This window comes from Malus sylvestris, chromosome 11 (genome assembly GCF_916048215.2).
Source record: "Malus sylvestris chromosome 11, drMalSylv7.2, whole genome shotgun sequence".
Taxonomy (NCBI): domain Eukaryota; kingdom Viridiplantae; phylum Streptophyta; class Magnoliopsida; order Rosales; family Rosaceae; genus Malus; species Malus sylvestris.
In genome coordinates this window covers 2,043,404-2,065,586 of record NC_062270.1, presented here as the reverse complement: position 1 = coordinate 2,065,586, position 22,183 = coordinate 2,043,404, and the positions used below count along the sequence as shown (strand labels likewise).

The 22,183-nt window shown below is 38.7% G+C and overlaps 3 protein-coding genes across 5 annotated transcripts; 1 reads left to right on the top strand and 2 right to left on the bottom strand.

The window, feature by feature from the left end:
- Positions 1-4,206: 4,206 nt before the first annotated feature.
- On the bottom strand, positions 4,207-4,827 carry LOC126589197 (uncharacterized). Its single transcript, XM_050254400.1, has 2 exons — positions 4,648-4,827; positions 4,207-4,566 (listed from the first exon to the last, which is right to left on the bottom strand). The coding sequence occupies exons 1-2, from the start codon at positions 4,825-4,827 to the stop codon at positions 4,207-4,209; spliced, it is 540 nt and encodes a 179-aa protein (XP_050110357.1).
- A 6,648-nt stretch (positions 4,828-11,475) lies between these two features.
- Positions 11,476-13,445, bottom strand: LOC126589870 (uncharacterized). Its single transcript, XM_050255309.1, has 2 exons — positions 13,321-13,445; positions 11,476-12,475 (listed from the first exon to the last, which is right to left on the bottom strand). Exon 2 carries the CDS (start codon positions 12,469-12,471, stop codon positions 11,563-11,565), a length of 909 nt encoding a protein of 302 aa, XP_050111266.1. The 5' UTR covers positions 12,472-12,475; positions 13,321-13,445; the 3' UTR covers positions 11,476-11,562.
- A 4,446-nt stretch (positions 13,446-17,891) lies between these two features.
- LOC126589868 (FT-interacting protein 3-like) lies at positions 17,892-21,658 on the top strand. 3 transcript variants are annotated; one of them, XM_050255307.1, is made up of 3 exons: positions 17,892-18,181; positions 18,838-18,881; positions 19,088-21,658. In XM_050255307.1, exon 3 carries the CDS (start codon positions 19,092-19,094, stop codon positions 21,408-21,410), a length of 2,319 nt encoding a protein of 772 aa, XP_050111264.1. In that variant the 5' UTR covers positions 17,892-18,181; positions 18,838-18,881; positions 19,088-19,091; the 3' UTR covers positions 21,411-21,658. The 3 variants fall into 3 exon arrangements, with proteins under 3 accessions (XP_050111264.1, XP_050111262.1, XP_050111263.1); XM_050255305.1 differs by having other exon boundaries at positions 19,056-21,658; XM_050255306.1 differs by lacking the exon at positions 17,892-18,181 and having other exon boundaries at positions 18,238-18,881; positions 19,056-21,658.
- The last annotated feature ends 525 nt before the right edge of the window (positions 21,659-22,183 follow it).

Sequence of the window (22,183 nt, the reverse complement as noted above, 5' to 3'; positions counted from 1 at the left end):
AATTTACAACCCTCAACTTTGAAAATATGATCTTTTTGTTTCCAAAGTCTACATTCATCTGCCAAGGATTTCAATATTACTGTGGGCATTCATTACCCACTAGCATTTTCAACACTCCCCCTTGGATGCCCACATATCAACATCAGTTGCCTTATTAAAACCTTGCTGGGAAAAACCCAATGGGAAAAAACCATAGCGAAGGAAAAAGAGTATAACTTTACCTGGATTGTTGATATAGTGTTAAGTATGCTTATGTTGCCTCGTTAAAACCTTGATAGGAAAAACCCAGTGGGAAAAATCCTAATCGAAGGAAAAAGAGTATAACATGCATGTATCATGGATGCTCCCCTTGATATATATCTCCCCTGATTCCGCATTCTTCAAATTTAGCTGTTTGGTAAGTTGACGTAATCCGATACTTTGAACTAACTTCTGAAACGTGCATTTTGGTAGAGATTTGGTGAACAAATCTGCCAAATTTTCATTAGAACTGATTTGTCTGACTTCAATAACTTTAGCCTTCTGGAGCTCATGTGCATTGAAAAACTTGGGAGATATGTGTTTAGTCTTATTGCCCTTGATGAATCCTTTCTTCATTTGGGCAACACAGGCTGCATTATCTTCATGAATGACAGTTGGAGTGTATGTCTTTGAAGTTAGACCACATGAATTCCGGATATGATGGATCATTGATCTTAACCAAAAACATTCACGACTTGCTTCATGTAAAACAAGTATTTCTGAATGATTTGAAGATGTAGCAACTAATGTTTGCTTTGTTAAGCGCTATGAGATTGATGTATCTCCATTCTTGAACACATAACCAGTTTGTGAGCGGGCTTTATACGGATTAGAGAGAAAACCAGCATCTGCATATTCAACAAGGACCTGGTCATTTGTGGAGTTCTTTGAGTAGAAGAAATCCATGTCTGTTGTCCCACGAAGGTATCACAATACATCTTTAACACCATTCCAATGACGAATTGTTGGAGCAAAGCTATAACTTGCTAACAAGTTAACTGAAAAAGCTATATCTGGTTTAGTACATTATGCTAAATATAATAAAGCACCTATTGCACTCAAATATGGTACTTCTGGACCAAGGACCAGTTCATCATCTTCTTTTGGACGGAATTGATCTTTCTTAATGTCCAAAGAACGAACGACCATTGGCGTGCTGAGTGGATAAGCCTTGTCCATGCCAAATCATTTCAGGATTTTTTCAATGTAAGTTGATTGGTAGACCAAAATTCTACTAGCACAATGCTCGATTTGCAGGCCGAGACAAAAAATTTGTTTTCCCAAGGTCTTTCATTTCAAATTCGCTTTTCAGATATTCAGCAGTTTTATTGAGCTCTTCAGGAGTTCCAACTAGGTTCATATCATCGACATATACTGCCACTATAGCAAATCCAGAGTTGGATTTCTTAATGAACACACAAGGGCAAATGACATTGTTGATATACCCTTCTTTGATCAAATACTCATTGAGACGATTATACCACATTTGTCCAGATTGTTTTAGCCCATACAATGATCGCCTTAATTTGATTGAGAGCATACTTCGTGGTTTGTTAGTTGTTTCAGGCAACTTAAGTCTTTCTGGGACTTTCATCTATATGTCAGCATCCAATTCTCCATATAGATACGCAATAATGACATCCATAAGTCGCATGTCAAGTTTCTTTGAAACCACTAAACTTATTAAGAAAAGAAACCTAATTGCGTCCATTACAGAAGAGTATGTCTCCTCATAATCAATTCCAGGTCTTTGCGAAAAGCCTTGTGCAACGAGTCGTGCTTTATATCTTGCAATCTTGTTTTTCTCATTGCGTTTCCTTGTGAATACCCATTTGTAACCCACAGGGTTTACACTAGGCGGGGTTTGAACTACTGGTCCAAAAATATTTCGCCTTTCCAAGGAATTTAATTCTGCCTGGATTGCATCTTTCCACTTAGACCAATCTTGTCTCTGTTTGCATTCATTAACAGAACGGGGCTCAAGATATCATTTAATATGATTTTAGTGGCTACCACGAATGCGAACATGTCGTCGATGATTATTTCATTCTGATCCCACAATTCATTAGTACAAACATAATTTATCGAGATTTCTTTACTTTCATATACCTCTGTTTCTTCAGGTACATGTGTCTCATCAAAGACATTTTCCTTTTCTGAAAGTACAGAATCATGAATTGTGGATGTGTCATTCATTTTTCCTTCTTGAATGATTTCATTTATATTCAGTTGTGCCCTCGACTTTCTCTTTCGAGGGGCTGAATATTTTGAACATGGAGGTCTACCACGCTTCAAGCGTGCACTAGATGAATCATTCGTAGCCATTTTATTTTGTCCAACAGGGACATCAATCCTTGCAGGTGCATTTGCAGCTGGTATATGTGATTTTGTCACTTTCATAACATCATTAAATGCATCTGGCATTTGATTAGCAATACTTTGAAAATGAACGATTCTTTTCACTTCATTTTCACATTGAGTGCTACGTGGATCAAAATGAGATAAGGTGGGAACAACCCATGTCAACTCTTTTCGTTTTGGAACAGTCTTTTCTCCCCTACCGATGGGAAAACTGTCTCATCAAAGTGACAATCAGCAAAACGATTTGTAAACATATCACCTGTCAAGGATTTCAAATATCTAATGATAGATGGTGAATCAAAACCCACATAAATTCCCAGTCTACGCTGAGGTCTCATTTTAGTGTGTTGCGATGGTGCAATAAGCACATAAACAGCACAACCAAAAACTCGTAAATGTGAAATGTTTGGCTGATGCCCAAACACAAGTTATATTGATGAGTATTGGTAGTTGGCTATAAGTCTCAATCGAACCAATGATGCAGCATGTAAGATGGCATGTCCCGAAGCAGAAACTGACAATTTTATTTTCATAAGCAGAATGCGGGTTATTAACTGAAGCCGCTTGATCAATGCTTCTGCTAAACCATTTTGAGTATGGACATGAGGAACGTGGTGTTCAACATCGATGCCCAATGTCATGTAGTAATCATCAAAGGTTTGAAACGTAAATTCACCAGCGTTATCAAGTCAGATTGACTTAATGGGGTAATCTGGGAATTGTGCTCGTAATTTAATTATCTGATCAAGAAGTCTCACAAAAGCTATATTCCAAGTAGACAATAGACAAACATGTGACCATTGGGTAGATGCATCAACCAAAACCATAAAATATTGAAATGGTCCACATGATGGTTGAATATGCCCACAAATATCCCCTTGAATTCTTTGCAGAAATGATGGGGATTCAGCATCAACCTTTAGCTGTGATGGTCTAATTACCAACTTCCCTTGAGTACAAGCCTTGCAAGGGTTATAATTTGAGATAGCAATGTGTCTGCTCAATAATAGATGTCCATTAGAGTTGGTAATGATTCTACACATCATGGTAGATCCTGGGTGACCCATATGGTTATGCCAAAGCATGTAAACTTTTGAATCAATGAACTTCTGGTTCATGACAGTATGTGATTCAACAGTCTTTATGTATGTATAATACAATCCACTCGACAAACCATGCAACTTCTCCAATATACGCTTCTGGGTATCATTGGAGGTAATGCATATATACTCCACATTTTCTGCACTTTTCATTTCAATGTGGTATCCATTTAAACGCATGTCTTTGAAACTCAACAAATTTCGAGTAACATACAATGCATTCTGTATGGACAATATTGTTCCATTTGGTAACATAATCTGGACTTTCCCTGAGCTTTCAATTACATCTGAATGTCCTGATATTGTTGTTACCCTTACTTTTGTAAGCATCAATCTTGAGAAATACTTTCGATCTTGAAGTATTGTATGTGTAGTTGCACAATCTGCAAGACAAATATCTTAGCCATTTCGTATGTTTTGAGAATGACCATAGTTTTTATCCATACTTTCTGAGTAAGGGCATCAGAGTTAAAAGCAAGTTATAACAGAAAATTTACATGCCACTTTTATTAAATCTGAAATGCTAGTTTTGAACTGCAAGTTCAGCATAATAAAAGTACATCAAACATAAATGATTCAGTCGGACCGGTATACTTAATTTCCCCTTTCCACAATAAAGTCTAAAACATATAGGTGAGTTGTGTTCAACTGCCCTGATAAGTCACACACTGGATCAGGTATATTCATTGGTTTAGTCTGGTCGAGAAAATTGGTCTCGACACCTTTATCCTTGAGAGAGGCTTGATACAGATCCACTAGTGCGCACCCAATGCCCATTGCCACCACACCTATGGCAGACTCCTTCAGAGTTCCTGGGAGCATTGTTCATATGAGCTTTGCCTTTGTGGCGATTCATTTGTTTGAAGCTCGGGCCTGAATTATGCTTCTGAACCTGGTTATGAAACTGACCACCATGGTTCTTGCCTTTCCTGTTCCACCGACCTCGCTTGTGGCCACGTCCTCGTTTATGATTATCGCCACCAGAGGATGTGGCGTTCACTTCGAGGGAAGCAGCATTCATTTTTGAGAATGGTGCAAATCTAGTAGGTCGGGAATGATGGTTTTTCATCAGGAGCTCATTGTTCTGTTCAGCTACCAAGAGCACAGATATCAGCTGGTTGTATTCAGTGAAGCCTCGCGCTCTATACTGCTACTGCAGGAGCACATTTGAGGCATGAAATGTGCTGAAAGTCTTTTCCAGCAAATCTTCCTCAGTAATTGTATCCCAACAGAGCTTCATCTGAGAAGTAATTCTGAACAACGCAGAATTATACTCAGCCACTGACATGAAATCCTGGATCCTTAGGTGAGTCCATTCATAGTGAGCTTTTGGAAGAATCACCATTGTTTGGTGATCGTATCTGTTTCTCAAGGCCTTCCAGAGAGCTAACGGATCTTCAACCGTTAAGTACTCGCTTTTTAGTCCCTCATCAAGATGGCGACGAATAAAGATCATGGCATTCGCCCGCTGTTGAGAGGATGAGTTGTTCTCTTCCCTAATGGTATCTCCAAGATTCCCTGCTTCCAGATGGATCTTGGTATCCAGTACCCAGGTAAGGTAATTCTTCCCAATAATGTCCAGGGTAGCATAATCAAGCTTCGCCAAGTTCGTCATTTTCTTTTCTGAAAGAAAATGAGATGTATAAGAACTTGCAATAATATGTATTCTTGGAGGAATATAGTGTTAGAACTTCTGGTTCTTACAAATTTTTCATTTTGATCTTCAGGCCAAAATGATAAGCACTCGAAACTTCTGGCTCGAGATTTTCAGGGTGAATGAGGAGGGCGATTATACCGCACCTTTCTCATTGAAATAATATAACATAGAATGAGCGATTATTCCGCACCACTCAAGTAGCAGGAAAATTTAAATACGCAGAGTAGGGTGGGTGATTATACCGCTCCACCTAAAATTGCAATGAAATTAAACAGCAGACAAATTTAAATATGCAAGGTATGATGGGCGAATAATACCACTCCACCTAAAATTGCAGTAAAATTAGATTTGCAGTCCAAGATAGGCAATGATATCGCACCATCTTGGATCGAAGTAAGATTAAATTTGCAGTTCAAGATGGGCGATTGTACCGCACCATCTTGGATTGTAGTAAAATTAACATAAATAAATACTGGGTTAGTAATCAATATCTATACCAAAGAAGAAATCAAAGATGTATGTAACTATTAGGTTGAGAACTAGAAGCAGACATGGAGCAAACAGTTCGTCGCGAGGGTATATCGCGCAGTTGAGGCAGAGGAAGAAGATGAACAGTAAAAACCTTAGAGGAAACATTTTTTTTTCGTTCGGCAAAGAGAAATGAGAGAATAGTTATATTTAGAAACTCGTGTTGATAACGTGTTATAAATATGTAAAAGTTAAAGGGATAACCTTTTTAGTGAATGGAGCGAAGCATGTGTAAAATGTCATACTGAAACAATAGCACAAGAGGATAACAAATAAAAGATAGAGGAAGAGATGATGTTGTTGATCTTTCTTTCTTTGTGTGTTTTGATTGCAGTCGAGTACTCTATTTATAGAGCAACTCGTATTACTACATTTTGAAATTTACAACCCTCAACTTTGAAAATACGATCCTTTTGTTTCCAAGGTCTACATTCACCTGCCAACGTTTTCATTCATCTACCAAGGATTTCAATATTACTGTGGGCATTCATTACCCACTAGCATTTTCAACACTACACCCTTTTTCCCTTTTTGTTCACCCGCTTACCCCCTTTAATTGTTCACATTTCTTTTTTGAGAACTTTAACGAAAAGCTTCCGGTACTGTTTACTTTAACGAAAAACCATATTTTTACACTAAAAAGTCAATCTTGGTACTATTCACTATACCTTTTATTTTGTCCTTATTGTTAAAATTCAAAGTTTTTAAGTATTTTTCATTAGTTTTCCTTTCTTTTTTTACCTTCTGCTCACTCGCTTTCCTCTTTTAATTTACCTGTGACTGTGAGTATAGACATTCAGTTGTCCACGGTAGCGTAAACATTTTGTTTTGATTTTATTCAATCCGCCCATGAAATATAAAATAAAATAAATGTGAGATGTTAAAAAGAGGGGTAAAATTCAACTCTCGTTTTCTTTTCTTTTTGGCTTTGTAGATTTGCTTTTGCATGGGTCGTCAGTCATGCCAACTGTTTTGTGTCACATCAGGAAGATGTTAAGAATCATACACAGAAATGGGGTTTATTTTCTTGCCATCTCTCCATTTTTGGATAATTTGATGGTTCTTCTACCTAACACACCTATAAGATATGACTCCAATCTCCAAAGTCTCCCACTTGGTTTTTCATCTACTCCTTTAATTTCTATATTTTAATTTATGTAATAACTACTCATCATTCTCCAATACAAATCTCTCCGTATTCGTAAGTATAACGAATCTTAGGAGGAATTCTTTTGTTCGTTTACGAACAATCAGCACAATGGATGAAATCAAAATACAAAAAAATGAGGTGTTTTTTGTGTACGTGATCAAACTGTTGTGGTCTATTTTATCTGACAGAGGGACTAGGGCTGGCGGCAGAGAGAGAGAGGAGAGAGATGTGTGTTTGTAGAATTGTAGGGGAATGTGTGTGTTGTTATCCCTCGTACATTGTGCCTTTATTTATAGTAGTAAAGGGAGAGAAGATATTCCTTCTCCTCCAAGTAATACAAGTTGTAATAGGAAAGGATAACTAGAATCAAATCTTATCTAGGATTTACACAATCATACTTAAACTAGGAATGTTTACAACACTCCCCCTTGAGTGGATAAATACTCAAAGTAGATTCAGCATCATGCAGAAGTTGAGGAAGTCGACTCGTCGGCATTGATTCCAAGGAACAACGCTTATTCTCAATAAGGTAGGAACTTGCATAAGTAGTAAGTCTCACTAAAAAACCCTAAGGCTATGGCAAAAACCCAAGTAGGGACAAAATCCATAGTCTAAGGAAAAATGCGTGAGAAATGCAAAGTCAAAAGAAACGTCTACAGGACGTCATCAGGGATATGATCAGCCCAAGGTGGGTGCCTCGTTAAAACCTAGTTAGGTAGCAAAAACCCAGTGGGAAAAATGCTCCTAATCGTAGGGAAAAAGAGTACATTAAGATCAAGCAAGTATCTAGAAGATACTCCCCCTGAGTTTGACATAATTCCAAAGAGAAATAGCAAAGTTACAACTCAGAAAGTTTACGCATACCAATTCCATGAACAAGCTTCTGAAACGTCGCCTTCGGTAGTGATTTGGTGAAGAGGTCGGCCAGATTGTCTTGTGATCGGATTTGCGTGACTTCAATCTTCTGATGCTCTTGTTGTTGATGTGTAAAGAAGAACTTCGGCGCAATATGCTTGGGGTTGTCTCCTTTGATGTAACCCTTCTTGAGCTGTTCAATACAAGCTGCGTTGTCTTCAAAAATCGTCGTCGGGGCATTAACGGCGGGATGAAGATCACAGGAGCTTCGAATATGGCCCACTACTGCTCTCAACCAAAAGCATTCCCGAGTTGCTTCATGTAAGGCGAGAATTTCAGCATGGTTAGACGAAGTGGCAACTAAGGTCTGTTTAGTTGACCTCCAAGATATTGCGGTGCCTCCAACGGTAAAGACATAACCCGTTTGAGAACGCGCCTTGTGCGGATCAGATAAGTATCCAGCGTCGGCATAACCAACAAGGCGAGAATCAACCCGATGAGCATAGGGTGCGGTATCACTCGAGGATTCGTAGGGATAGAATAAGCCTAAATCCGTAGTACCCTTAAGGTAACGGAAGATGTCTTTCACGCCAGTCCAATGTCTGCGTGTTGGTGCATTGCTGTATCTTGCCAAAAGATTAACAGCGAAGGAGATGTCGGGTCTAGTGCATTGAGCTAAGTACAATAAAGCGCCTATCGCACTTAGATAAGGAACTTCAGGCTCCAAAATCTCTTCATCATCCTCCTTCAGACGGAAGGGATCTCGCTTTGCATCTAGCGTACGAACGACCATAGGAGTACTCGAAGGCTTCGCTTTATCCTCATTAAAACGGCACAACACCTTCTGGGTGTAGTTCGATTGATGTACTAGGATTCCATCCGAACAATGCTCTATCTCGAGGCCGAGACAGTATCGAGTCTTACCTAGATCTTTCATCTCAAATTCCGACTTCAGGTGCGAAGCAGTTCTCGTGAGCTCTTCAGGAATTCCGATGAGATTCATGCCATCGACATATACTGCAACAATCGCAAATCCGGAATGTGACTTCTTAATGAACACACAAGGGCATAGTTCGTTATTCACATATCCCTGACTAGTCAAATACTCACTTAAACGGTTATACCACATTCTTCCGGATTGTTTCAAACCGTATAGTGAACGCCTCAGCCGAATTGAGAGCGTGTTCCGGGGTTTGGAAATATTTGAACCAGTCAATGTAAGTCATTCGGGAACTTTCATATAAATTTCCGTATCAAGATCCCCATAGAGATACGCGGTTACTACGTCCATCAGCTGCATATCCAGTTTTTCGGAAACTACCAAACTGATAAGGTATCGAAAAGTAATCACATCCATAACGGGTGAGTAAGTTTCGTCATAGTCAATCCCGGGGCGTTGTGAGAAACCTTGTGCTACAAGACGAGCTTTGTAACGCACAATTTTGTTCTTCTCATTACGCTTCCGAACGAAAACCCACTTGTAGCCAACGGGCTTCACATGTGGAGGAGTAGGAACTACAGGTCCAAACACCTTACTTTTCGCAAGTGAATCAAGTTCGACTTGGATTGCTTGTTTCCAGTTTGACCAATCAGCTCTACGTCGACATTCATCAACGGAACGCGGTTCAATGTCATCGCTCAACATGATCTCAGTAGCTACTGCAAATGCTAATGCATCGTCGACAATCATCTCATTTCTACGCCACACATCATCTAAGCTAGCATAATAGACCGAAATCTCACGATTCTCGGGAGGAGGATTCGTCTCTTCAAGGACGCTTCCATAATCTAGAATTTCCTCATGAGTTGGGTAAAATGAGTAAGCGATAGTCGGATTCACGGTAGGCTCTTCAGGACCTTGTGCCGTGGTTTTCCTCTTCCGGGGGTGTGAATCCTTTGAACCAAGGGGTCTGCCACGCTTTTGTGTAGGGGCAGATGATTGGCTAGCCGCTAATGTACGTGGATCACCAGAATTGGCGTCCCGGGCTTCCAGGAGGGTAGTCCGTCGTACATTTGGTACATCCATCTTTGCAGGCGTATTCGCAGCTGGAATATGTGATCTTGTCACGCGCGCTAGATCGGTGAAAGCATCTGGCATGCTCTGAGCTATGCTCTGGAGATCTAATATGCGCTGCACTTCAGCTTCAGACTGAGCGGTGCGGGGATCTAAATGAGACAAAGTGGGAGTCGTCCACGATAATTCGCGTCGTTCATTAGGAACGTTGACGTTCTTATCTCCCCCTAACGACGGGAAGACTGTCTCATAGAAGTGACAATCCGCGAAACGAGCGGTAAACAGATCGCCTGTCAAAGGTTCTAAGTAACGAATAATCGAAGGAGAATCATATCCGACATAGATTCCCATCCTTCGCTGAGGCCCCATTTTTGTACGTAAGGGCGGCGAGATCGGCACATAGACCGCACAACAAAAAACGCGCAGATGCGATATGTCGGGTTCGCATCCGGTGACCAACTGAAGGGCACTAAATGGTTGTGTCGCAACAGGCCTCAGGCGGACCAACTTTGCTGCGTGCAATATTGCATGGCCCCAAGCAGCGATCGGGAGCTTGGTACGTATGACCAACGATCGAGCAATAATTTGTAAACGCTTAATGAAAGCCTCTGCCAGGCCGTTCTGGGTGTGAACATGGGGTACAGGATGTTCAACTTCAACCCCAACCGACATGCAATAGTCATCAAAAGTTTTAGATGTGAATTCTCCAGCATTATCCAATCGAATAGATTTGATCGGATAATCAGGGTGGTGAGCCCTGAGCTTGATAACCTGAGCCAACAGTTTGGAGAATGCAGCGTTCCTTGTGGACAACAAGCACACGTGTGACCAATGTGTAGAAGCGTCAACCAAAACCATAAAATATCTAAATGGTCCGCAGGGAGGTTGAATCGGTCCACAAATGTCCCCCTGAATCCGTTGTAGAAAAATGGGAGGATTCGAACGAATCTTGTCATAAGAAGGCTTAGTAATAAGCTTTCCCATAGAACATGTTTGACATGCAATTTCATGGATCGAACCTAAGCTTCGGGTTAGTGGATGCCCGTGTGAAGTTTTGAGGATACGGCGCATCGCTATTCGTCCAGGATGTCCCAAACGATCATGCCAAAGTGTAATTTCGTGCGCGGTCCCTGTGGTAGGGCCGGCCACATAGTGGCATTCTATGGGGCGTATGGTCGTAGTATACAGACCACTCGGGTTACGCTCCATCTTCTCTAGAATACGCTTCTGGCCATATTCGTAGGAAGTTACGCACATAAATTCAACTCCGTTTTCTACGTGGGTTTCAGCGTGGTAATTGTTATCTCTAATGTCCTTGAAACTTAGTAACGTTCTTCCGGAACGTGGAGAATAGAGTGCCTCAGCAATGGTCAAGATTGTACCATTGGACAACATTATACGTGCCTTACCGTATCCTTCGATCAGGTTGGATGGGCCTGAGAGGGTTGTCAGAGGTGCATTCTTAGGTACGAAGTTAGTGAAATAGATGCGTTCACGCAAAACAGTATGCGTGGTTGCATTATCTGCCAGACAACTAACTTTCCCACTAGTCATACCTAGAATGAAAAATTAATTTGAATCGGTCACATGCATAAAAGTTTATAAAAACAAGTATCAATTCAAAATAATTTCATTTATTCAAGGAAAAAACTTAATATCCAAAATAAATCGCCAACTAATAATCCAAAACATAAAGGAAAATTGTTCAAAATCAACCAAAAAAACAAGGTGGGGTTCGGCCACAAGGTGGAATTCGTCCCCAATTGTCTTATTTTAACTGAAAAATAAGTCTATGTCTAAGATTCTAATCTTCCATAGGAGTGGTATCCTCCTGAAAATCAGAAACCTCCATCTTTGTAGTCTTCGGTTCGTCCACTTACAGGAAGTTTGATTCAAACTTCGTACGACGAGAATGATATGCATCCACAACCTTCTTGGGAGCACGGCAAATACGGGACCAATGGTCCTTGGAACCACAACGATAGCACATATCGTCATTCATTGTGGCAGGTGCTTTGCCCTTATTCTTGAAGTTCGGGGCCTTGGGAGCGAGGTTTGGGCGCTTCTGGGCTTTGTTTCCTCCCTTGGATGGGCCTTGGCTCTGTTGACCTTGGTGGGATGGCTTCTGGCCGCCCTTACCACGCCTCTTTTGGCGTTTTGGGTGCTGATTAGTGCTATAATGTGCTTCAGGCACAGCAGTAGCCCCAGTAGGTCGAGCTTGATGATTCTTCATCAACAGCTGGTTCTGCTTTTCAGCAAGAAGTAAAACAGAGATCAAATCCGAGAACTTAGTGAACTTCTGAGCTCTATATTGTTGCTGCAGGACAATATTAGAAGCAGAGAAGGTCGAGTAGGTCTTCTCCAGGAGATCCTCTTCAGTCAAAGTTTCATTGCAAAACTTAAGAAGTGATCGGATTCGACAAACTTCAGAATTATATTCATTCACAGACTTAAAGTCTTGGAAGCGCAAGTGCTGCCAGTCGTGTCTTGCTTCAGGCAAGAATATGTCCTTTTGGTGATCGAAACGATCAGCCAAAGCGACCCATAATGCACGTGGATCCTCCTCAGCAAGGTACTCAGTTTGTAGAGCGTCATGGATATGTCTTCGGATGAAGATCATAGCAGTGGCTTTTTCAGCCTCGCCAACAGGTTTATCTGTTGCTTCTTCAATAGCAGGACGCAAGTTCTTTGCAGTGAGGTGGAGCTTCACATCTTGAACCCACTTGAGGTAGTTCCTTCCAGAAACCTCCAAAGCGGTGAAGTCGAGTTTGTTCAAGTTCGACATGTTCCTATCACAAAATAGATGGACAAGATGTGGTTAGTGTAATGGAGAAAAATCAATCCATTCACATAGGAGTAGAACATACAGGTTCTAATAGACATGTATTGGTTTAATTTTGCATGAAAAACTTCGGGTTTTCATGGGTGATATGTTTAAGTGAAAACTTCGGGTTTTCTAACAAGGCATGTGTATAAGAAACTTCGGGTTTCAAAGTAATTATGAACTTCAGGTTCATATATTCCTGCAGGCAAACACAAATATATATGCAAACAAATATGCAAAGAATATATGCAGAAATATTGTATAATGATAAGTGAATTAATTTATTTTTGGTCTTCGGGGCCAAATTAAAATGTGGGTGAAAATATAAAAACCCATATTATTTTTAAAAAATTAAATAATAAAATCTCGGGGTCTAAAAATATAGGCCGAGAACCCTTGGGTGGGATTATAGGCCCACGGGGTGAGAAGAGGGGAATGGGTTGCTGTGTGCAGCCCTAAAAATTATTATTATTATTATTATTTTTATTTGGGCCGTTCCAGGCGAGCCCATAAACTTTTTTTTTTTTTTTTTTTTTTTTTTTTTTAATTAGATGCATATATAATTCAATGAATCACATATTTACTTTGATGCATATGCAAATAATAGTTTCAATGCATGTACATATGTAAGATTCAATTCATGGCAAATATCAAATTCACATAATTGGAGCAATTTTGATGATGAAGCATACACAATTTATGTAGAATCTAAAATACGTTAAACGTAAAGTTGGGTCATGCATCATGGTGAATGTTCATGCTATCAGGGCTTGCAAAATATCTAGTTAAAAACCGTTGTTTGGAAAGAACCTGATTGCGTGATGATATGGATGAACTGGTTTGATGCAGAAAAAATCTCCAACGTCAGATTCCTAAGCGCAGCGGTAGGAGCGTGCTGATAACGTGTTGTGGTCTATTTTATCTGACAGAGGGACTAGGGCTGGCGGCAGAGAGAGAGAGGAGAGAGATGTGTGTTTGTAGAATTGTAGGGGAATGTGTGTGTTGTTATCCCTCGTACATTGTGCCTTTATTTATAGTAGTAAAGGGAGAGAAGATATTCCTTCTCCTCCAAGTAATACAAGTTGTAATAGGAAAGGATAACTAGAATCAAATCTTATCTAGGATTTACACAATCATACTTAAACTAGGAATGTTTACAACACTCCCCCTTGAGTGGGTAAATACTCAAGGTAGATTCAGCATCATGCAGAAGTTGAGGAAGTCGACTCGTCGGCATTGATTCCAAGGAACAACGCTTATTCTCAATAAGGTAGGAACTTGCATAAGTAGTAAGTCTCACTAAAAAGTCAATCTTGGTACTATTCACTATACCTTTTATTTTGTCCTTATTGTTAAAATTCAAAGTTTTTAAGTATTTTTCATTAGTTTTCCTTTCTTTTTTTACCTTCTGCTCACTCGCTTTCCTCTTTTAATTTACCTGTGACTGTGAGTATAGACATTCAGTTGTCCACGGTAGCGTAAACATTTTGTTTTGATTTTATTCAATCCGCCCATGAAATATAAAATAAAAAAAATGTGAGATGTTAAAAAGAGGGGTAAAATTCAACTCTCGTTTTCTTTTCTTTTTGGCTTTGTAGATTTGCTTTTGCATGGGTCGTCAGCCATGCCAACTGTTTTGTGTCACATCAGGAAGATGTTAAGAATCATACACAGAAATGGGGTTTATTTTCTTGCCATCTCTCCATTTTTGGATAATTTGATGGTTCTTCTACCTAACACACCTATAAGATATGACTCCAATCTCCAAAGTCTCCCACTTGGTTTTTCATCTACTCCTTTAATTTCTATATTTTAATTTATGTAATAACTACTCATCATTCTCCAATACAAATCTCTCCGTATTCGTAAGTATAACGAATCTTAGGAGGAATTCTTTTGTTCGTTTACGAACAATCAGCACAATGGATGAAATCAAAATACAAAAAAATGAGGTGTTTTTTGTGTACGTGATCAAACGACCATTTAGTCTGATTCTCCGTACCCACGAATTCCTCCCACTATTAAACATTCAAACTTTTAGTAATACTTGGAGTATTAAGTTAGATACCAAAAGAGAGGGAGGTTTTATTTTTAAGCATAAATATCAAAATAGTCCTTGTATGTTATCTTATCAGTCAAATTGATCTCCATGTTTACCTTGTTAGCCAATCTGTTAAAAAACCGTTAAAATTAACATGTGTCTTGCAAATGAAAGGATAGAAATGTAACTTCAATGTAAACCCATTAAAACCCATTAAAATACACGGAGACCAATTTGGCCAAATTAAAAACACAATGACCAAATTGATTAATATGGTAAAATACACGAACCATTTTAACATTTAAGCCTTATTTTTTTAATATCTTAAAAAATGAAATTTAATTCATGGTTCTAATATACCTAACAATAACAACAATTTCTTTCTCATTATTTTTCAACTGCAAGCATTGTGGGCCTAAGTTTTGCAATTTTTGTTTTCTCAAAACATGAATACCATTGTTCATATATTAATGTAGGAGGTTATCCTTTGCTTTCGATATAGGCCCCATGAAAGTGAAACCCCCTTGTTAATGCCATATAAATCGAAATTTTGGCGGTATGGCCAAATAAATTAGTTTGTGACATATCATACATATATCATTTAAGAGTTGAGGTTCAATATTTATTTCATATTCGATTGTTTACCTCTACATTTCTTTCTTGGGAAGCGACTTTCGTGATTTTGTTTTCTCGACACTCATGTTTGGTTTTACATTTGAATTGAATAAATTAAAAAGAAAAAACATAAATACATAGAGGCGTGCATAAAGAAAAACAAAAAAGTTTTGTAAAACTAAATATTATGATTTATTTGATATTATTGATGACTGGTTACGAAGTTACCGCTTTGTTTTTGTAGGTTGGTCTAGTCTATTACTCTTTCTTTGTGCTTATTTCACTTTTAGGGGGTTGGTTCACCAGTACCGCCTTTGTAACTTCATGGTATAACCATGGATTGGCAAGTTCCTTGTGGTAAGAAAGGGTTTCGCTTCTGAAAATAATATTCCAAAGCTTTTGTATGTTCTCCGTTACTTGTACGGATGAAGCCTATGTTATAGAGTACATTACTTTGATTTAAAGATCAATTTCTAACCGCATAGCTTCATAATAATTGTGTAACACTCCTTTTTTTTTCTTTTTTTTTGTCTCTTAGCCTTTGTTTGGCAAGCTGCTGTAAGTTTTCGATAATATATTTAATTTAATAGTGTTTATTCAAGAAAAGAAAAAATTCAAATAATTGATAAGAAGAGATAGGTATATTAGTATACCCTTTAGTTCGGAGTAGGATTCTCTCCCTTTACTTCTCCTTCCCTTCCCTCTTATTTGAACGGTCACGGTTAAATCACGTCAACATCTTATATTAATTTTTTATAGAAAAAAAAAGAAGACAAAATAAAAAATATAAGAGAAGGGGATGGAAATAGATGAAAAGATGAGGGAAGAGAATCATAATCCCTTTAGTTCACGTCACCTTCTTCTTGCACCTCACCTTAAATTAAGAAAATTGATATATAATATTTATATTATTTACACTTATGCAAATATTGATGATGTGACATGAGGTGAATGCAATGATTTTAGAACGGACTTGGATTGTCTACCCTCCCATTTCGGTGCCCTCTTCGTGCCCTCCTGTTTGTGTGGTCACGGTTAAGCCACGTCAACATTTTATATTACTATTTCTTTTTGTTTTATTATTTTTATAAAAAAATAATATAAAATGTTGACATTGTTTAATCATGACCACACAAAACAGGAGGGCACGAGGAGGAAACCGAAATGAGATGGCAGACAATCCAAGTCATTTTCGAACAGCCTCACTTTAATGTAGTCCTTTATGTAAGAAAATGTTACTACTATGAACACAATAACTTTGGCTAAATCATGCAATTTACATTTTTACCTATGTCTTTTATTCAAGCAAAAAAAAAAAAAAATAGACGAGACTAACTCTTAGATAATAGTTGCACACGAAACACCTAATCTCTTCCAAAAATTGAGAACCATTACATCCAGAAACTCCCCGTCGCCCCTCCACCAAATATCAACAAGTTCGTCTTAAGGTCACATAGTAGTACCATTGAAATTTAATGATGTGATGTTAACCTTTTTAAGAACATGTACCCTCATCAATCAACTCATAATTACATTCCCATATGAGAATTAGTAAAGTTATTAGCCTTTTCTAACAGCACACGTGATCACAAATCAATTAATAAATTAGCTTTTTCTAACAGACAAGGATTGTCTGCTCTTTCACTTCCAGTGTCTTTCTATGTCTTCCTGTTTATGTGGTCACGGTTAAACCACGTCAATATTTTATATTACTATTCATTTTGTCTTATTATCTCTATAAAAAACAATATAAAATGTTGACGTGGCTTAACCGTAACTACACAAAATAGAAGGGCACGGAAGGGCACTGAAAGTGAGATGGCAGACAATCATTGTCCTTTTCTAACATATTGACATAGGTAATGGTCGCCTTCGATGCTGGTCTATTGTGTGATAAACACATGCTCTTAATTATTTAGAGTAAATATCATACAATACAAATAAAGTGGTGACTTTTGAGTTCAATGGACGTACCTAAAACTAACCCATTTTGTATTGTAATATCAATTTAAGTGCTTATGTTTATTTTGGAGTAAATTTTGAGTAAGCAGTGACTTTTGAGTTATAGGAGGTATAGTGTGACCGAAATCGAGTTATAGAGGATAAAGCTAACATAAGCCTACAAAAACATAGGTGTTTTTTTATAGGGTTGATAAGCCGGTAGCTCAACGATTGTGTGACGAACATAACTTTTTCTTTTATAGATTAGAATATTGTTGTATAAAAAACAAAAAACATAGGTATCGTCTAGGGCTAGAGGCTCAAGTAACTCTATGATTAAAATGATTTACACTTTTTACCAAAAAAAAAGATTTACACTTACAAATGAGCCCAAAAGTTTTGGATTCGAATTCTCCTCCCTCAATGATATATTTTTCCAATTTTCATCAAGGTTACTCCCAACTCATTATGATCCCACTATTACGTAAAAATCTCGAAATTATCACTAAAATGCTTAATTATATGAGAAATACTAAAGAAACTCTTACAGAGTGTGAGACCAAATACGCATTTCATTATCAAAGCACACATGATGAGCAAACCAAGAAACATATTAAAAGACACACAATTGTCTCATATCTTTGAGAAACATTACTCCAAGACCAACAAATGAACACGTATCCACTTTCAATTGTGTTTTCAACACAACTTGTTGGTCTTCATTAAACAGCGGAGCATTAATTTTCAGGAATGATGCCAAAACCGACCACAATCCTCTCACACGTGTGACATGCCCTCTCTTAAACAAAACAATAAGAACTAACAAAACACATAAAAAATTGTTAAGGAAGTGTGAAAAAGTTGGCACTCAGTAGGTTTCTTTCTGTCGATGCTCTTTATACAGAGAAGATTCAGTCTTTCTCACAGATCTCAGCCCCACACACTCTTCACTCTCTTCAGCTGCCCTTTTTTTCTTCCCTTGCAAAAAACTGAATTTTCCCATTTTTTTATTTTCTTAAAGTCGAAGATTTTCCATGGACGCACCTTGAAGAAAAGCACTTTTAGATACCTCAGGTCAGTGTTTTACTTTATAACTCTAATAAGTCGGCATTACTTGTAAGGTTTTCTTGATCCCCTTTTTCTGCTTTTTATTTTTTATTTTTTTATAAGTTGGTCATTTAATTTGCTTGTGAAGTTGAACAATGCTTGCTTACTTTTAAGGTTTTCCTGAAGTTGGTTTTTTTAGTCGTTGTTTGAAACCCATTTTTCTTTAGGTGTGATTAGTTGAAGTTAATGTACAAGTTTTTTTTTTTAAATTTGAGCTTACTTGTCGTCTTGGACTTGATGGGGTTTCTGCACTGGATCTGTGAGTTGTGAATATAAAGCTAAGTTTGGTCATTTATCTTCTGTTAGTACTCTCTGATTAGGTTTTTGTACTGTGAAATATGTTTGGTTGCTCAGAAAATATATTGATTGAATAGAATATATGTATTGGTTGTTCTCAAGTTATATAAATGTTGAAAAAGGGAAAACTTAGTGTCTTTCTAAGTTGAAAATACTCGAAATGATGTTTTTTTTCTTCATTTTTTCTGTGATCCCAAAAATGGAAAAGGGAAGTGACATTTGAATCTCTCTCTCTCTCTCTCTCTACTTTCTTCTCAAAGAAACCGAAAGAGGGTTACTTTATGGAAGAGTAATATATTGATTTCTTGATCTCTTTGAATCTGCAGGTTGTTAACAAGTCCTTCATGATTTCTTTCTTTTGAAGTTCTTGGTAAAGCCATCTCTTTTATATTTGAGATAATCTTTGTTCCATTTTACAGAAAATTTATACATCTTTAGGAAGGAATTGATTGTTGGTGTTGGAAATCTTTTGAGGTTTCACTTGTACTGAGCATTTGTGTCATTCGAATTCAATTTGTTTTTTTACCCTGGTTTGGTGTTTAAGGAGTAGCTTCTCTTTCCGTTCCCACAAACTAGAAAAATGCAGAAGCCTCCGCAGTCTCAAGATTTTGCTTTGAAAGAGACCTCGCCAAACATTGGCGCGGGATCTATCACGGGCGACAAGCTCTCATGCACCTATGACCTCGTAGAACAGATGCACTACCTTTACGTTCGTGTGGTGAAAGCAAAGGATTTGCCTGCAAAAGATGTCACTGGTAGTTGTGATCCCTATGTTGAAGTGAAACTCGGAAACTATAAGGGAGTTACTAGGCATTTTGAGAAGAAGTCCAACCCTGAATGGAATCAGGTGTTTGCTTTCTCCAAAGATCGACTTCAAGCTTCGTTTTTGGAAGTTGTGGTGAAAGATAAGGACGTTGTGCTAGATGATTTCATGGGCAGGATTATGTTTGAGCTCAATGACATCCCGAAACGCTTTCCACCAGATAGCCCACTGGCACCACAATGGTATAGGTTGGAGGACAGGAAGGGGGTTAAGGTCAAAGGAGAGCTGATGTTGGCAGTTTGGATGGGAACTCAAGCAGACGAGGCGTTTCCTGATGCGTGGCATTCTGATGCTGCAACAGTTGGGCCCGAGGGTGTCAATAACATTCGATCGAAGGTATACCTCTCCCCCAAGCTTTGGTATGTGAGGGTTAATGTTATTGAAGCTCAGGACTTGCTACCTAATGACAAGAGTAGGTATCCGGAAGTTTTTGTGAAGGTTATCTGTGGAAATCAGGTATTGAGGACTAGAATATCACAGAGCAAAAGTATTAACCCAATTTGGAATGAGGATTTGATGTTTGTTGCTGCTGAACCATTTGAGGAACCGTTGTATCTTACTGTGGAAGATAGAGTGGGATCCGGCAAAGATGAAATTTTGGGTAAGTGTGTGATTGCTTTACAGACTGTGCAGAGGAGGTTAGACCATAAACCTGTGCACACTAGGTGGTTTAATCTTGAGAAGCATATGATCGTAGATGGGGAACAGAAGAGGGAGATCAAATTTTCCAGCAGGATTCATTTACGGATTTGCTTGGATGGTGGGTACCATGTCTTGGATGAATCAACACACTACAGTAGTGATCTCAGGCCAACAGCAAAGCAGTTGTGGAAGTCGAGCATCGGGATTTTTGAGGTAGGGGTAATAAGCGCAGTTGGTTTGATGCCAATGAAAACAAAAGATGGCCGAGGTACCACAGATGCTTATTGTGTAGCAAAATACGGGCAGAAATGGGTTCGCACAAGGACAATCGTGGACAGCTTCAATCCCAAGTGGAATGAGCAGTACATCTGGGAGGTTTTCGACCCGTGTACTGTCATTACAATTGGGGTTTTTGACAATGGTCATATACATGGAGGTGATAAAGGGGGAAAGGATTCAAGAATTGGCAAAGTGAGAATTCGGCTATCTACACTTGAAGCTGACAGGGTTTACACACATTCGTACCCTCTTCTGGTCCTACATCCATCTGGGGTGAAGAAAATGGGTGAAATTCAGCTGGCAGTGAGGTTTACATGCTCATCTTTGATTAATATGCTGTATATGTATTCGCATCCTTTGTTGCCAAAAATGCATTACATTCATCCATTGTCTGTGATTCAGCTCGATAGCTTGAGGCACCAGGCTATGCAGATTGTCTCAATGAGGCTGAACCGGGCTGAGCCCCCACTGAGGAAAGAGGTTGTGGAGTATATGCTGGATGTTGATTCACATATGTGGAGCATGAGAAGAAGCAAGGCAAATTTTTTCCGAATAATGGGAGTTTTAAGCGGGGTGATTGCAGTAGGAAAATGGCTTGATCAAATCTGCAATTGGAAGAATCCTCTCACAACCATTTTAATTCATATCCTCTTTATTATATTGGTTCTTTATCCGGAACTAATTCTTCCAACTATTTTTCTCTACCTATTCTTGATTGGAATTTGGAACTACCGGTGGAGGCCGAGGCACCCTCCTCACATGGACACACGGCTATCTCATGCTGATGCTGCTCATACTAACGAACGAGATGAAGAGTTTGACACATTCCCAACTTCTCGGCCATCAGATATTGTGAGAATGAGATATGATCGACTAAGAAGCATAGCAGGGAGGGTTCAGACTGTTGTCGGTGATCTGGCAACTCAAAGCGAAAGGTTTCAGTCTCTTCTCAGTTGGAGAGACCCTAGAGCCACAACCCTGTTCGTAACTTTCTGTTTGATTGCCGCCATTGTTCTCTATGTAACTCCATTCCAAGTTGTGGCCCTTCTAGCAGGCGTTTACGTGTTAAGGCATCCCAGATTACGCCACAAACTTCCTTCAGTGCCACTCAACTTCTTTAGGAGGTTGCCTGCAAGATCAGACAGCATGCTATAAGCACAACCCGCCTTCAAGAATCACTCCTCTCCTCTTCATCATTGTATCTGTGTTTCAAAGTTGTGCAGATGGTGAAGCAGGGTGAAAAGTAACAAATCGGCAATTTCCCACCACATAAAATGGTGATTTTATGAACTTGTTTATGTCTTTGTATTTAACATTTTAGTTTCTGCTTATGGTTTACAACGCATGTTATTTATCATATTCAATTTGAATATAGCCAGTGCAGAACCAGAATTCGATTTTCATTACAGTATGTTAAAATTTTAAGCGTGCAAGAAACATACGAAAATTTGAAATTCCGACTCAACTTTGGTGCTTCTGAAACTCAGTATGAAACACACCTAGTTACTGTATTCATAACATTAAACTGTGGAGATTATCAGCAAATCTTAAACTCCGGTAGGACATTTGTACATGCTCGATGTGTCAATGGCCCCGTACGGTTAGTAGACGCGTCCGACTGTATGTTACACGAAGTTGACTTGTAGGACTAACACCAGACCACACAATCCTCATGTTTCTTCCTCGTTTTCTCTTGTCACCATTGAATTTCTTGCGTAAATCGAATTCGATAAGTTAGTAAACTAGTCATACCAGAAAACATGAAGTTGGACGACCTTGCTGCCGAATGAAAGCTTAAGGCCCTAAATAGTTTGAACAGATTAAAAAAGCTTCCAATGTTGTAATTGATTCTTAGTCGTTAGATTTTATTTTTATAACTATTAGATCTTCTACTTTTAATCTCAGCTGTTCATTTTTCGTATCATTCA

Coding starts and splice junctions, on each gene's coding strand:
- LOC126589197 (XM_050254400.1), bottom strand. CDS start 4,827: ATGGTGATTCTTCCAAAAGCTCACTATGAATGGACTCACCTAAGGATC. Junction 4,567..4,647: donor GCACATTTCATGCCTCAAAT/GTGCTCCTGCAG, acceptor GTAGCTGAACAG/AACAATGAGCTCCTGATGAA.
- LOC126589870 (XM_050255309.1), bottom strand. CDS start 12,471: ATGTCGAACTTGAACAAACTCGACTTCACCGCTTTGGAGGTTTCTGGA.
- LOC126589868 (XM_050255307.1), top strand. CDS start 19,092: ATGCAGAAGCCTCCGCAGTCTCAAGATTTTGCTTTGAAAGAGACCTCG.